Source organism: Dendrobates tinctorius, unplaced genomic scaffold, assembly GCF_039654945.1.
Source record: "Dendrobates tinctorius isolate UK_male_01 unplaced genomic scaffold, ASM3965494v1 ptg000028l, whole genome shotgun sequence".
Lineage (NCBI taxonomy): Eukaryota > Metazoa > Chordata > Amphibia > Anura > Dendrobatidae > Dendrobates > Dendrobates tinctorius.
The window spans coordinates 13,985,916-14,003,439 of NW_027361696.1; the positions used below are offsets into that span (position 1 = coordinate 13,985,916).

The 17,524-nt window shown below is 44.2% G+C and overlaps 1 protein-coding gene across 2 annotated transcripts in view; it reads right to left on the reverse strand.

The window, feature by feature from the left end:
* Positions 1-3,322: 3,322 nt before the first annotated feature.
* The window catches only part of FAM131C (family with sequence similarity 131 member C), a 30,525-nt gene continuing 16,323 nt past the window's right edge, over positions 3,323-17,524 (reverse strand). For both annotated transcript variants that reach the window (XM_073570229.1, XM_073570230.1), the window contains 5 exons: positions 13,907-14,058; positions 13,738-13,831; positions 9,363-9,545; positions 9,145-9,255; positions 3,323-4,053 (listed from right to left, as the gene is read on the reverse strand). In XM_073570229.1, the coding sequence (XP_073426330.1) occupies positions 3,704-4,053; positions 9,145-9,255; positions 9,363-9,545; positions 13,738-13,831; positions 13,907-14,058 (890 nt within the window). In that variant the 3' untranslated portion in view covers positions 3,323-3,703. The remainder of the gene's footprint in view (positions 4,054-9,144; positions 9,256-9,362; positions 9,546-13,737; positions 13,832-13,906; positions 14,059-17,524) is intronic.

The following is a 17,524-nucleotide window of genomic DNA, read 5'->3' on the forward strand; positions in this document are numbered from 1 at the left end:
CTTGTCGTTTGATTATTATAGTGCGGGCGATTGTGTGATATTAGCACTTGCACTCACCTGGTGCTGCCTCAGGTTATTACTACTATGTCACAGATGATTTACTGCAGAGAGTACAGCGCAGCGGAAACAGCAGCAGAAATCTCCCATCATTGCAGTACGAGTTACAGACACCAGATGTCACTAGTCTGCACATACAGCTCTGGCAAAAATTAAGAGACCACTGCACAGTTTTATAAAAATCAGCTTCTCTACATGTCTGACAGCCATTCCATTCCAGTGTCAGTTGAATTCCAACCAGAGTACACCTCATTCTACTTAATGTGCTTCTGATTAGGTGATCACCTTAACCAAATCCTATTTAACGAAGGAAAGTATAAAAAAAAACCCCTGCTGTGGTGTTCACAATCCTCTTGCAGTACAACAAACTGGATGGCAAAACAAGTGCTAGTAATATCCCAAGAGTAATAGGAATGAAAAAATAACTTATAACCATGCCAAAGGAGTTGAAAACAAAAGTCTTGAGTGAGGAAAAGAAGGGCTCAATTCTGGCTTTACTAGTAGAGGGATACAGTGAGCGTCATGTTGCCTCCATCCTTAAAATTTCTAAGACGGCAGTCCGTTACAACAAGGTCAAGCAGACATTGGGAACAACAAAACTACAGAGGCAGAGGGTGAAAACGACTCTCCACTGACAAGAATGACCGTCATCTTATTCGAATGTCACTCAGCAACTGCAGGATGACATCAAGTGACCTACAAAAGGAATGGCAAATGGCAGCTGGGGTGAAGTGCACATCAAGAACAGTTCGTAACAGGATCCTAGAGGCAGGGCTCAAGTCATGTAAAGCTAGAAAAAAACCTTTCATCAATGAGAAGCAAAGGAGAGCCAGGCTGAAGTTTGCCAAAGACCATAAGGATTGGACCATAGAATCCTCTGTTCAGTCCAACTGGAGGATGCAGTAGGGGAAGACAATACCCTGTCACATCCCTAACACCATCGCCTTAGGGAAAGTGCAGGGCATGTGTTGTTAGGGTCAGCTGTGGACTGCCCTTGTTAGGGCAGGAGTCTGGGTTTGAGCCTAATTTAGGTGTTAGGGATGTGACAGGGTATTGTCTTCCCCTACTGCATCCTCCAGTTGTACTGAACAGAGGATTCTTCCGGACTCCTGACCCATCTATCCACGGGGTGAGATTGTTCCTTTTATTATTCTCACCTGACTGTCAATTTTTTGGTCCTTGGTGACCTTTTGGCTGAAAATTTGCATTTTTATATATATATATATATATATATATATATATATATATATATATATATATATATATGCAAAATGGTCATAGTACTTATGGGAAAGTGTTCTCAACTGTTCTAACCCATAGATGTTTTCTGTACACCCATATAGAGAATTCTTTGGGTGACCATCTACATCCCCTTATTCAGGCTTGGCTGTTCTTTTTTAAGTATAGACCTATATGCCTGATAAGCAGCTGTATGCTGCTTTTTTATCTCCACAGGGTGACACATTAATTAGTACTTTTAAATGATTGATTAAAAGTTACATTTTATATTTTCACCTATTGCTTTATACTCCATATAATATTTTTTGGTGAGACTTATGTCAGTTTGTCCTCTAAACTGTCTAGTGCTTTATCTACCAGGATGAAGGACCACCACATCAAATCCCTGTCATGGCCAGCCCAATCTCCAGACCTGAACCCCACTGAAAACCTCTGGGATATAATCAAGAAGAAGATGGATATTCACAAGTCATCAAACAAAGAAGAACTGCTTACATTTCTGTACCAGGAGTGGCATAAGGTCACCCAAAGCAGTGTGAAAGACTGGTGGAAAGCATGCCAAGACGTATGAAAGCTGTGATTAAAAATCATGGTTATTCCACAAATATTGATTTCTGAACTCTTCCTGAGGTAAAACATTAGTATTGTTGGTTCTAAATGATTATGAACTTGTTTTCTTAGCATTATTTGAGGTCTGCAAGCACTGCATTTTTTGTTATTTTGACCATTTCTCATTTTCTGAAAATAAATACAAAATTTAGTGCTTGGAAATTCGGAGACATTCTGTCAGTAGTTTATAGAATAAAAGAGCAATTTACATTATACTCAAAGATATACCTATAAAGAGGAAAATCCGACAAACTGAACATTTTGCCGTGGTCACCTATCTGTTACCTATTTTTAGCCATATCAGCTGCCGGCACCGCCATCAGGGGCTTATCTTCAGCACTCTGTAATGCTGTAGATAAGCCCCTGATGTAACCTGAAAGATAAGAATAACGAGTTATATTATACTTACCTGGGCGTCCGGTCCTATCCGATGGGTGTCGCCTTCCATCTTCATACCATGCCGTCCTCCTTCTTACTTCTACCTCTCTGACCTTTCCCGGCGCCTGCGCACTGCAGTACTTTACTCTGCCCTCAACAGGACAGATAAAGTACGCCTGCGCAAGAGCCGCGGCAGAAGTAAGAAGGAGGACGGCATTGCTAGAAGATGGGAAGCGCCGGACCGCGACGCCCACCGCTCTGGCCCCCCCTCTTCCCCGGTGAGTATAATCCAACTCGTTTTTCTTCTACAGAAACCAGATGTCACTAGTCCTTGTTCATGTAATCGTCCCATTTCTGCAGTGCCGGTTAGAGACATAAGATGTTACTAGTTCCCTCACAGATAATGTTGCTCCAGATCTCTGCTTGCTGTCAGGGAATTGGGATCTTCATTGTTTTTACTCTGGATGAAACTGCTCAGCATCTTTATATTCTACCACATATTCTACTGATCTATCCTGGACTAGTCTGCAGCTGACCGATAATATCCACAGTGCACATTCTTCAGTGTAAGGCTATGTGCACACGCTGCGGATTTGTATCTGCGGAACCGCAGGTAAAATGACCTGCGGATTGGCCTGCGGTTTATCACCTCTACAATGGAGGAGATGGCAAACCGCAGCAGAATCCGCAGAAAAGAATGACATGTCAATTCTTTCTGCGGATTCAAAACCGCAGCTTTTCCACAGTTAAAAATCCGCAGCATGTGCACAGCAGAATGTAAATCACATAGACTTACATGCTACTGTACACTGTCTGCAGAGCCGCAGCCAAAACCTCAGCGTGTGCACACAGCCTAAATCTCTCCTGTCCTGGTAAGTGCTACCTGCACTCATACATTGTAGCAAACTCTCAGGACAGGATACAGATTTCTCTTTAGTTTATGAAGGGTTTTTCAGACTGATACACAGTGACAAAGCCTCAGCTGTGAGGTCAGAAGCTGAGGCTTATGCAGGTTGGTGCAGTGAGTAAGTGCACGGGATCCTGTGATCATTGTGTTTATTAGTGGATCAGATGGAACAGAAAAGGCTGATACATTCACGGACACGTCACAGAACGGACGACACGCAACCACATGACACGCTCCTGTGAGGTAAGGCTGGAGGCCGGACCCCGGAGACGGTCCAGACCCTCATAGTGACGAACATATTGCTGGCAAGAGGGTTCTGCTCTGCCTGGCACTGTCCATCACAGCATCTCCCCCGGGTCACCATGGATACCATGTGGACCCCAGGATCTGATTCATTGTGGGCCCCAGGAGCCGACGTCTTGTGGGTCCTGGGAGCCGATGGCTAGTGAGTCCCGGGAGCCGACATCTTGTGGGTCCCAGGAGCTGACGCTCAATGACCGATGCGGCTCAGAGTCAGTTGTAGAAGACCTCATCCTCGGATATCGAGCTGCTGTCCACGTAATGCAGGGAGCTGTTCAGACGCGGTTTGCAGGTTGCACTTTCGCCCTCTGGTGGCGCCACTGCCTTGGAGTTGTCAGAGCTGCTGCTCCTCGCGCCGCCCAGTAACGGACCAGAAAACATGGACTGGTGGGATCGTGGCTTGCTCACGTCCCAGCGCTCCATAGGCGGCACTTGTTGGGAAGCTGCCGCCAGTGACACAGCGGAGGAGTAGGAGAGTCCGGGAAGGCTCCCACCCAGATCAGAGCCGCATCCCCCCGGAGTGTAGCTCAGCAGCTGACGCTGCAGGTAGAGACCCTCCAGATCTGCAAGAAAACAGAGGATGGGGTAGATAAACCAAGACAAGAGACTGGGTCAACCACCAGGGAGCGCAGGGTTGGCACTGATCACCTGACACCACCAAAAGAGCAGGAGAAAAGCTCAGAAGAGCCACAACTCCCATCATCCCCTCCTGATAGATCAGTACTGAGCTGCGATCACTATTCTGCTGTTACATCAGGTCTTACCCTCCAGTCACCTCCAGAGCTGCAGTCACTACTCTGCTGTTACATCGAGTCTAATCCTTCAGTTGCTTCCACAGCTGCAGTCACTTTTCTACTGTTATATCATGTCTTATCCTCCAGTTACCTCCAGAGCTGCATTCACTATTCTGCTGTTATATCATGTGTAGTGAAATATGTATTACTATGGATGTATCACCAGCAGTAACTTAGCATCTGCTCTAGGCAGCAGCTTTTCACAAATATTATGGAAACATTTCACACCTTCTGGTGCCTCTGTAGTGAGATGCCAAATGGAAACCTGACAATTTCATTTACTATGAGAAAGAAAGGTCATACAAAGAGCGTGTAGAGAAAAAAATAATGTATTCATTGGTAGAGTAGCCATGATCCAGTCACAAACCAAGGATTAGAATATTAACATGAGAGGCAGGTCTAGAAATCTGATCTCCAGACTGAGGGGCGGCCAAGCTGGTGTGAGCCTTTCCATATTCATGCCCCCTCAGGTAGAAGGATGCCAGACTACAAAGTTTAGACATTTCTGTAAGTTTTTCACTTTTATTTTACCACTGTTTTGCATGTTTGTTTGTCACTTTTTATTTCCATATTTTTATATCCTTTTATTGTAAGCACTGTACCTTTTCTATTGAAGCTTAAAACTTTAATAATTCTGAACCTTGTATGTTCTAAAAAATCCATAACCTCAGCGTGTGTTCCTTGTGATTGGCAGACAGTATTAGTAATATTTCCAGGACTCATCACTTGTGTGCTTCGTGAGTGGTGGCAGCGTGTATGCAGCGGGGTAGAGTGGTCTGTGTCGGGGTGTGATTTATGCTCCCATTGCAGCATAGGACAGAGGATGAATGCTGGACTGAGTGAGAGGAGATTAGCCCTTGCTGGCGCAACCTCAAGTCACGTGCTGAGAAGCAGCTATGTGACATTGTGTCTAAGGCCGGGGTCACACTAACAGACGCAAAATACGGTCAGTATTTTACATGCGTAATACGGATGAATGGCCCCTAAATAGTGCTCCGTATGTCATCCGTAATCAAGGTGTGGTCGCGTATTTTGCGCATGTGAGCTTCCGTATGTAATCCGTATGGCGAGATTTTCTCGCAGGCTTGCAAAATGGACATATAATGGAGCCCTATGACAGGGTTTCTAACAGAAACCAAAGAATAGATATAGACACATAGAATGCATATACTGTATATATATATATGTATTCTATGTGTCTATATCTATTCTTTCGTTTCTTTATTAGACCTGTCAGTATGAGTTTACTGTATAGCGCACTGAATTGCCGGCTTTGCTAAAAGACACCTGGTGCGTATTTCTCGCAAGTCACACGTGTGGTCCATGTGTAATCCGTATTTTTTGCGCACCCATAGACTTGCATTGGCGTATTACGGGCGTAGTACGCTGACAATCGCAGCATGCTGCGATTGGCACGGAGCGTAGAATACAGATGAGAAATATACGGCTGGTGCGAGGGACCCCATAGAGAATCATTTGTCCGTGTGTAATGCGTGCTTTTAGCGCCTCTCACTCGGCCGTATTCCTCGCTAGTGTGACCCCGGCCTTATACTCCAGTCACCTCCAGAACTGCAGTCACTATTCTGCTGTTACATCAAGTCTTTTCCTCCAGTCACCTCAAGAGCTGCAGTCACTATTCTCCTTTTACATTGTGTCTTATTCTCCTGTCACCTCCAGAGCTGCGGTCACTATGCTCCTAATACTTCGTGTCTTATCATCCAGTCATCTCCAGGGCTGCACTCACTATTCTGCTCTTTACATTGTGTCTCATCCTCAATTCACATCCAGAGCTGCACTCACTATTCTGCTATTATATTATGTCTTATCCTCAAGAGCTCCTGTCACTATTCCGCTGTTACATCATGTCTTATCCTCCAGTTACCTCCAGAGCTGCAGTCACTATTCCAATGTTACATTGTGTCTTATCCTCCAGTCACCTCCAGAGCTGCAGTCACTATTCTGCTGTTACATCGTGTCTTATCCTCCAGTCACCTCCAGAGCTGCAGTCACTATTCTGCTATTACATCATGTCTTATCCTCCAGAGCTGCGATTAATATTCGTCTGTTACATTGTGTCTAATCCTCCAGTCACCTCCAGAGCTGCGGTCACTATTCTTCTAATACATCATGTCTTATCCTCCAGTCATCACCAGAGCTGCAGTCAATATTACGCTATTACACTGTGTCTTATCCTCCATTCACCTCCAAAGCTGCAGTCACTATTCTGTTGTAACATCGTGTCTTATCCTCCAGTCACCTCCAAAGCTGCAGTCACTATTCTGCTGTAACATCGTGTCTTATCCTCCAGTCACCTCCAGAGCTGCAGTCACTATTCTGCTGTAACATCGTGTCTTATCCTCCAGTCACCTCCAAAGCTGCAGTCACTATTCTGCTGTAACATCGTGTCTTATCCTCCAGTCACCTCCAAAGCTGCAGTCACTATTCTGCTGTAACATCGTGTCTTATCCTCCAGTCACCTCCAGAGCTGCAGTCACTATTCTGCTGTTACATCAGGTCTTATCCTCCAGTCACCTCCAGAGCTGCAGTCACTATTCTGCTGTTACATCATGTCTAATCCTCCAGCCACCTCCAGAACTGCAGTCACTATTCTGCTGTTACATCAGGTCTTATCCTCCAGTCACCTCCAGAGCTGCAGTCACTATTCTGCTGTTACATCATGTCTTATCCTCCAGTCACCTCCAGAGCTGCAGTCACTATTCTGCTGTTACATCAGGTCTCATCCTCATGCTCTCTCATCATAGGCATCTGGCATCTTTGCTGCTATTATGGCCCCCTGATGAGCTAACAGCACGGCAAAACGCGTCGGGACACGTCCTGCAAACGATAAGGCCTGTTTCACACATCAGTTTTTGTCCATCAGTCAAAATCCGCCGTTTTGCAAAAAAAACGGATCCGCCATTTTATTTGGCGGATCCGTTTTTTTTTCGCATTGAGTTGTATTACTGGCGGATCTTGACGGATGGCCATCCGTTGGATCCGTTTTTTTGCGGATCCGCCAAAATTTTGACATCCGCCGACATGCCCGAACGGAGCATGTAACGTTTTTTCGGGCGGCCGGATCCGCAGTTTTCACTGCGCATGGCTGAAAGACTTCACTTAGGCGGAAATTTAACCCTAAACTCTGCTCTGGTGGCTGGAAAATTCTCTCTCTCTCTCTCTTTCTTCCACGGATCCGGTGACAAACGTTGTGGTCAGTTCAGGAACGGATCCGCTATCTGCCATTTTAGCGGATTTTGACTGAACACTAAAACTGATGTGTGAAACAGGCCTAAGTCACCAACATGACTGTGTATATTTACTATTGGGCTAAACAGCTGAATTTATTGAATTTGGTATCTTTTGGTGACGTCTGTGGGACGAATTACAATTATACTGTGTGTTATGCAGCATATCTGTCTATTGGCGCATTCCCTGCAAGTGTTAAGTCGCTATGATTTTATCTATGGAGTTAATTAACCCCATATAATTCTGTGACTTTATTGTGGGACCATCAGTATTGTGCTAGTGACTTGGGTGCAGCACGCTTATATTGTATTATTTTGTATGGGTAATGCCTCAATATGTTATTTAGGATCTAGGCGCACTGATTATCATCTAAACCCTTTGGCCTTGATATTTGTATATATTTTGGCATTTTTTATGACCAGTTTTTTTGCTTCCTTCATCTCTATCCTATTTTGACATTGTTTTCATTGCGTGGGGGTGCCAAATTTAATATTCCCTTAGGGTGCCAACCTCCACAGCAAGGCAGGATCACAGATAGGCCTATTTTAGGGGTGCCTAGTCTTTTTCTGGCCTTTTTTCTTCATTGGGGCAATGGCCCACTTTCACTGGGTAGGTGTGTGTTTTTAAATTAAGTATATTAAAAGTGTTCTTAAAGGAATATATGTTCACAGATCATGTCTCATCCTCCAGTCACCTCCAAAGCTGCAGTCACTATTCTGCTGTTACATAGTGTCTTATCCTCCAGTTACTCCAAGAGCTGCAGTCACTATTCTACTGTGACATCGTGTCTTATCCTCCAGTCACCTCCAGAGCTGCAGTCACTATTCTGCTGTTACATCGTGTCTTATCCTCCAGTCACCTCCAGAGCTGCAGTCACTATTCTGCTGTCACATCACATCTTATCCTCCAGTTACTCCCAGAGCTGCACTCACTATTCTGCTGTTACATCGTATCTTACCCTCCAGTCACCTCCAGAGCTGCAGTCACTATTCTGCTGTTACATTGTGTCTTATCCTCCAGAGCTGCAGTCACTATTCTGCTGTTACATCATGTCTTATTCTCCAGTCACCTCCAGAGCTGCACTCACTATTCTGCTATTACATCGTGTTCTATCCTCCAGTTACTCCCAGAGCTGCGTACAGACAGGGGTGGTCAGAGCATGCTTGGAGTTGTGGTTCTTATGCGGCCTATACTATGACAGAAGAGCAGCAGATCTGTGACTTCAGCTCTGGAGTCTCAGGATTCTGTGGCCACCTGCATGTCCCCTGATGGGTGCAGTGACCTGTACCCCCGGGACCCCGATGCTGGTCCGGGAGACCCCAGTCCTCTGGAGAGCGAGCTGTGGGGGATGCCAGAAATAGAAGCCGCTGAGCGGTCACCAGAGAGTCTGGGCTCCGGGGGGGATCAGCACAGCTGATGGGACCCCGCCATTAACCGCGGCACTGGGACACGAATCCATCTGCATGTCGTCCTCACTGCTGTGCTTATTACAATGTATCAGTGGAGGTAAGAGTCATGGCCGGACACACTGTAACGACCCTCCAGCTGTGTGAGAGAGACCCTGGGACATGTTGTCAGCATGCGGCGCCAGCTTCTCAGACGGACGGGACTGACCTTGCAGCTGACGAACCTCTTGGGAGCCGAGTCCATAATGCATCTCCTCATCGTCCAGGGAGGACCAGGCGCTGAGCGTGGCTTCAGTGATGGCGAACTGCTCCGCGACCCCTGAGGGACAGACACAGATAAGCCTGGACCCAACCACCGGTCATTGCATTGGTCTCGAGTGAGGATGATGGTAGTGGTAGTCACCATTGTGGCCCCCCCAACCTCACCTGCAGCAAATCGTGCTTCCTTCAGCTCATCCGTCAGGTCTGAGTAATGCTCCTCATCGGCCAGGGAGGGGTCCCAGCCGGATAGGGGGGCGCTCCAACCTTTCCACTCGATCAGGTGGGCTACGCGGCCGTGGGCCATAGCGGTGGGCTTGGTGATGTGATCTTTTATGGTTTGTACCAGACCTAGAGGCAGAAATCACAGGTAACAGGGAGCTCTGAGGATCATTTGACTGCTGGGGCCCCCAATTATCTAACCATTGAGGGTCTCCTTGTCAAATGACTCTGGGAGACCTCCACCATACCGGACTAGTCCTGGAGAAGGATACGGGTCAGATCCACACAGTGTCCACAGACATGCTGATCACAGTAATCACTGAACTGCATCCAGCACCACCAGAGGGGCCCGAGACCACCAGCAAAAAAATACAGGGCACGGACAAAAAGAAAAATAGGTATAAAGCCCCTGATGGCTCTTTAAAGAGATAGACACTAACATATGCAACTACAAGCAAAATTATACAGCCATAAAGTATCAAAATATTACCGCTATACACCAATCACATCATATAATAACCATATAATTCCACCATACACAGATGACATCATATAATACAGTCATACACTCACATCATATCATATCCGTATAATAACCATATAATACCACCATACACAGATCACATCATATAATAACCTTATAATACTATCAAACAATAGTACCAATCTCATCATATAATAGGCATATAATACCGCCATACACAGATCACATCGTATACAGTAATAAACAAAAAATATTATCATGCACAGATCACATCATAAAATAACAGTATAATACCGCCATGCACAGATCACATCATATAATAATCGTATAATACCGCCATACACAGATCATATCATATAATAACCATATAATACCGCCATACACAGATCACATCATATAATAATCGTATAATACCGCCATACACAAATAATATCAAATAATAACCGTATATAATACCGCCATACACAGATCACATCATATAATAACCATATAACAATAATAATATTTTTTATTTCTATAGCACCAACATATTCCACAGCACTTTACAATTTTAGAAAGGAATTGTACAGACGACAAAGAAATTATAGAATAAACATTACTCAGATACAGTAGCAGGGTCATGCTGCTCGTGAGCCACAATCTATGGGGAAATAGGGGAGACACGAAAGGTAAAGTGAAATGCAGCCATGGTATACTACATAGGTTATGCACATATCGCTGTAAATATATATATATATATATATATATATATATAAAACCATATAATGCCGCCATACTCAGAACACATCATATGATGACCGCATAATACCGCCATACACCAGTCAAATCATACAATAACTATACTGCCATACACAGATCACAACATATAACAGTGTAATTACAATGTAAAACCACCATACACTGATCACATCATACAATAACAGTATAATAACCATATAATACCGCCATACACTGATCACATCATATAATAACCATTTAATACTGCCATACACTGATCACATCATATAATAGCTGTATAATAACCATATAATACCGCCATACACTGATCACATCATATAATAGCGTATAATTGTAAAGAGAATGGAAAATGTTATTGTTCTATCTTTTATCTCTTTCTCATATTTTACTGGTACTGCTACACATTCATGTGTATTACCATTATGTGTGTGTCACATAGGTACTGCTACACTATTCTGTGTATTACCTTAAGGGATAAAAGTGTAATGTATATTTCTGTTAATGCTATGTATTACTACTGTTATAGTTGCAGGGAAAGCGTAGTATACCAGTTAGGCCACTAGATGGGGGTGGAGCGCATACTCAGCCTGTAAATAGTTAAAGTAGGAGGGGCTGCGGTTTCACCTGCGGATTTTACAAAATCCGCGCGGATGAATCCGCACCTAATCCGCACCGTGTGCACACAGCCTTAGTTTGTGCTCTGTAATGAGCATTTGTATTTTGCATGTCACCTCCTCACACGTACAGAACCAGGAATCAATGGTGCTTTAAAAATGAATAATAACATAATACCGTATCATAGCACTATTCACAGATGAGATCATATAATAACTGTATAAACCACATATTACTGCCATACAACAATAACTTCAAATAACCGTATAATAGCACCATGCACTGATCACTTCATATAATAACCATATAATAGCGCCATACACTGATCACATCATATAATAACCGTATAATACCACCATTCACTCGCCCCCCCTACGAACCTATCAATTACAGTAAATGACTGCCCACTCTCCCCAGTCCCACAAGCTCGCTGCCTCGGGGTAATCCTTGACGCTGATCTCTCCTTCAAACCACATATCCAAGCCCTTTCCACTTCCTGCCGACTTCAACTCAAAAATATTTCACGAATCCGTTCATTCCTCACCCAAGACTCTGCAAAAACCCTAGTCCATGCCCTCATCATCTCTCGCCTTGACTACTGCAACCTCATGCTCTGCGGCCTCCCCTCAAACACTCTCGCACCCCTCCAATCTATTCTAAACTCTGCTGCCCGACTAATCCACCTGTCCCCCCGCTATTCCCCAGCTTCTCCCCTCTGTCAATCCCTTCACTGGCTCCCAATTGCCCAGAGACTCCAGTATATAAAACCCTAAGGCCGGGGTCACACTAACCTGCGCAAAATACAGTCAGTATTTTACATGCTTAATACGGATGACAGACCCCTAATCAGTGCTCCGTATGTCATCCGTAATCAAGGTGTGGTCGCGTATTTTGCGCATGTCAGCATCCGTATGTAATCCGTATGGTGAGATTTTCTCGCAGGCTTGCAAAATGGACATATAATGGAGCCCTATGACAGTTTTAATAAAGAAATGAAAGAATAGATATAGACACATAGAATGCATATACTGTAGATATATATATTTATTCTATGTGTCTATATCTATTCTTTCATTTCTTTATTAAAACTGTCAGTGTGAGTTTACTGTATAGCGCACTGAATTGCCGGCTTTGCTAAAAGACACCGGGTGCGTATTTCTCGCAGGTCACACGTGTTCCGTGTGTAATCCGTATTTTTTGCGCACCCATAGACTTGCATTGGCGTACTACGGGCGTAGTACGCTGACAATCGCAGCATGCTGCGAGTGGCACGGAGCGTAGGATACTGAGGAGAAATAAACGCCTGGTGCGAGGGACCCCATAGAAAATCATTGGTCCGTGTCTAATGCGTGCTTTTTGCGCCTCTCACGCGCCCGTATTCCTCGCCAGTGTGACCCCGGCCTAACCATGACATACAAAGCCATCCACAACCTGTCTCCTCCATACATCTGTGACCTCGTCTCCCGGTACTTTCCCGCACGCAACCTCCGATCCTCACAAGATCTCCTTCTCTACTCCCCTCTTATCTCCTCTTCCCACAATCGCATACAAGATTTCTCTCGCGCATCACCCCTACTCTGGAACTCTCTACCACAACATATCAGACTCTCACCTACCATCGCAACCTTCAAAAAGAGCCTGAAGACCCACCTCTTCCGACAAGCCTACAACCTGCAGTAACCACCGATCGACCAAACCGCTGCATGACCAGCTCTACCCTCACCTACTGTATTATCACCCATCCCTTGTAGATTGTGAGCCCTCGCGGGCAGGGTCCTCTCTCCTCCTGTACCAGTTATGACTTGTATTGTTTAACATTATTGTACTTGTTTCTATGTATACCCCTCCTTACATGTAAAGCGCCATGGAATAAATGGCGCTATAACAATAAATAATAATAATAATTCACTGATCACTTCACATAATAACCATGTATGAAGTGATCAGTGTATGGCGAAATTATAATAACCGTATAATATTGCCATACACCGAACTTCATATAATAACCATATAATATCACCATGCACTGATAACAATATATAACAACCGTATAATACCGCCATACACAGACCATATGTAATACTATGTAAGACCAGGTAATACCGCCAGACATAGCACTGCTAATAACACCATACCAAGCGAAAACATTCTGCAGTACTAGACTAATATTAAAGATCACACATAATACAGCAGAAGGTTTCTATAATAATACCACCATACACCGATCACATCATAAAATAACATATAATACGGCAGATGGTTTCTATAATAATGCCGCCATACACCGCTCACATCATATAATAACATATATTTCGTCAGTTGGTTTCTATAATACCGCCATACGCCAGGAAGCGCTATTGGGTGCTTTGCTTTTCTTCGGGTCTCACCCTGGGGGCACCTCTGGACAAAGCCATTTGTAGCCCTCTAAATCCATATTCACCACCATGTCCCCGGCGTTGACATTGTGCTGCACCTGCCACTCACCGATCAGGGAGGAGGTCGCCAACTCTGTAATCTCGTAGCTCACTGAATTCGCCTTGGAGTCACACATGAAGCCATTGGACGCCTTATAACATTTCTGTAGGGGAAGAAAGTTGTCAGATCACAGCGGAGGCAGGGAATGGTCACAGGGGTCACTGAGCCCCATCCTCACCTGCCCCAGCACATCCTCCTCCTCATCCTCCTCTGGGCTGTCAGTGAGTGCAGCGCCCTGTGGCGGTATCTCTGTAGATGCCACTGGCAGGCAGCTCGGTTTTGTGTTATTGGTGGAGAAGTGAAATTCTTTGTGTCCAGTGAAGAAAAACTCTGCAAAAGATGGAAAATACTGAGACCAGGACAGAGACCCCAAACTCCAAAAGTTAAAAGTGCGGCCCCCATAACCCACTGCTTCCTTTATTCCAGATATGGCAGGAAACTGCCGCCGCTCCAATGGAGACTCAACAGAGCTGCGTAATGTTAGGAAGAGCATAGACCGTAGTATTATATCAGTATTACACACCGTAGTATTATATCAGTATTACACACCGTAGTATTATATCAGTAATTCACAACGTAGTATTATATCAGTATTATAGACCGTAGGATTATATCAGTATTACAGACCGTAGGATTATATCAGTATTATAGTCTGTAATATTATATCAGTATTACAAAACTATTATATCAGTATTACACAACGTAGTATTATATCAGTAATACACAACGTAGTCATGAGTAAGACTGTTTAGTGCAGTCGAAACGCGTTGACTGGGTCATGTCGACCATGAAAATTTTGTTTTGTACGCACTATATTTTCTTTTGAAAAAGAAAAAGAAAAGAAAAATCCAGTCCTGTTGAGTCGTTGAGTCCGTCTCCAATTTTTTCTGTAGTATTACATCAGTATTACAGACCGTAGCATTATATCAGCATTATAGACCGTAGTATTATAGCAATATTATAGACCGCAGCATTATAACAGTATTAGAGACATCAGTATTATAGACCATAGTATTATATCAGTATTCTAGACTGTAGTATTATATCAGTATTATAGAGAAAAGCATTATATTAGTAGTATAGATCGTAGTATTATATCAGTATTATAGACCGCAGCATTATATCAGTATTATAGACTGTAGTATTATATTTATATTATAGGCTGCGGTACTATATCAGTATCATATCAGTATTATAGAGTGTAGTATTATAAACACCAAAGAAACAACAGATTATATTTCCATAATAAAAATCAAATTTATTGAAAAGAAAAATCATTTAAAACCATGATATTTCCCAGTCTTTGTGTTCCACTTATTGTGCTGTGTATACTCTGCACTATAATGGTTTTAAATGATTTTTCATTTCAATAAATTTGATTTTTATTTTGGAAATATACTCTGTTGTTTCTTTGGTGTTCATAGTTAGTGTATGAGTTATTCCTTTTTGTTATATATGGGCTTTTGTGTAACAGTGTAGTATTATATCAGTATTATAGGCCATAGCATTATATCAGTATTATAGGCCGTAGCATTATATCAGTATTATAGACCGTAGCATTATATCAGTATTATAGACCATATCATTATATCAGTAGTATAGACCGCAGCATTATATTAGTTTTATAGACCACAGCATTATTTCAGTGTGAAGAATATTGGAGACATAATTCCATGTCAATCATCTGTATACTATTGGGCATGGAATTAAAAACAAATCCTTCAGCACATGCTGAGGAAACATGACACCTGGCCAGCTTCAAACAAATGGATTCATCCCCCACCACCACTACCACCACTAGCTAGCTGGTATGCAACCTTCTATAGGAAGACTCCCTGTGGAACCAAGTCCTCCGGCCTGAGTCCTTTGTTCAGCCAACTAGGAAATTCATAAAGGAGTTAAGGAAATACTATACGTCCTAGATGTACATCGTGTATAATTCCGAGATCCCCAGAACAGGGCAAGCACCCGCCTGGGTCTTGAGCCAATATAACACGCATGGGAAGGGAAGGGAGATATATAGAACAGCCACTAGAAAAATTGGGTTTAGCCTCTATGAGTAGCAGGGGTCTGGTTGGATCCGATGGCACCGAAACCGCTGCCTTAGGACCACCCAGAAAGGAGTTATGAACTTTCATAGGCTTTAGGAGATATATCTCTAAACCTCCAGGGGAGGGAATTTGAGATCAGCCATATGTTCTGCTTATACTTTTTGTCCCACCACTATTGTATTTGCATATATGACCAATATATATGTGTAACTAACCATTGTGTATATAATGTATCGTCTAGTGTGCCCTTAAGGTGATTAAATATATATTATAATTTAACCTTGGGCTGCTCTTTTATCTCGATCCACAAATCCAAACATCTTTTTCTCGGCCTAATCTCACATGCTACTGGGACGGGTTGCTGGTCCGATATAACCTTGTCAATGGACCAGATGTGTATCGTACGAGAAACTGGTGGCAGTCATACCGGGCTGTTTCACTGGTGCTAGTGAAAGGGGCCTCTCAGCCTGTTAGGTTTGTGGACGAGCGTGGCGCCACATCAGTGACGGCGTGGGTCATCTCTGTCTGTGAGAAAACTGTACCAAGCTGACCTTACGTGTCCCTAGGTGGTGTGGAATGTCACATTGGCATAAGTGGGGAGGTCTTACCACGTGATCCCGCTAACGTAATATTGACGTCAAGCAGGGTGGCGAGGTGTGGCTCCCTCAGCGTTTCTTCACAAGTGGAGGCAGCTGTGGGATTGAGATAACAGTGTGTGCGGGACTTCTATTCCGAGATATTAAGGACTACCAGCAATAGCTTTTTGCTGCTGGGGTCTTAAGATCAGCCCAGCACCAGATAGTCGGAGTGCAAATACTGTAAGGTGTGTGGGCATCAGATTACAGCTCTGTGTCAGTTACCAAAGAGTGCAAGGATGGCCATTGGCACCAGGGGTAAAGCCAGGGAGAGGGCCAATGCCACGGACAGTGGGGAGAAGGTGGAAGTTGATGTTGCTCAGAGGGGGGAGTTCAGCCAAGGATCCTCAAGGAGCCCGTCGGTCCCGCAGTGGGCCGCTTACCACCTGCCCATCCCCCCCAGCCAGGTAGGCTCAGATGACCTACTGCAAGCTGCCCTGGCCAGTCTTCGGGCTGGAGACAAAGCCACCTACAAGATTCTAATAGCAATGGTAAAATGTTGTGAGGCTGTGGAACCTGCAGAACGTCAGCGGGTGTGTGAGCACAAGCAGCAAATGCTTCAGCTCCAACCAGCTGCAAACCCCAGCCCGTCGCGAGTCCCCTGAGATCCGGATTCCGAAGCTACGGGCAGAGGACTTCCCTCTGCTGGACCAAGGAGGGGACTCGGACACTTTCTTGCTGGCATTTGAAAAAACTTGCCATCAGTACCATCTGCCTGAGGACCAGTGGGTCCGGTTCTTAACTCCTCGCCTCAGGGGATAGGCCCTGGAAATCTTTGGGTACCTGCCCAGTGTGACCACCCTTAACTAGGAGGACATTATTATTATTATTATTATTATTATTATTATTATTATTTATTGTTATAGCGCCATTTATTCCATGGCGCTTTACATGTAAGGAGGGGTATACATAGAAACAAGTACAATAATCTTAAACAATACAAGTCATAACTGGTACAGGAGGAGAGAGGACCCTGCCCACGAGGGCTCACAATCTTCAAGGGATGGGTGATAATACAGTAGGCGAGGGTAGAGCTGGTCGTGCAGCGGTTTGGTCGATCGGTGGTTACTGCAGGTTGTAGGCTTGTCGGAAGAGGTGGGTCTTCAGGCT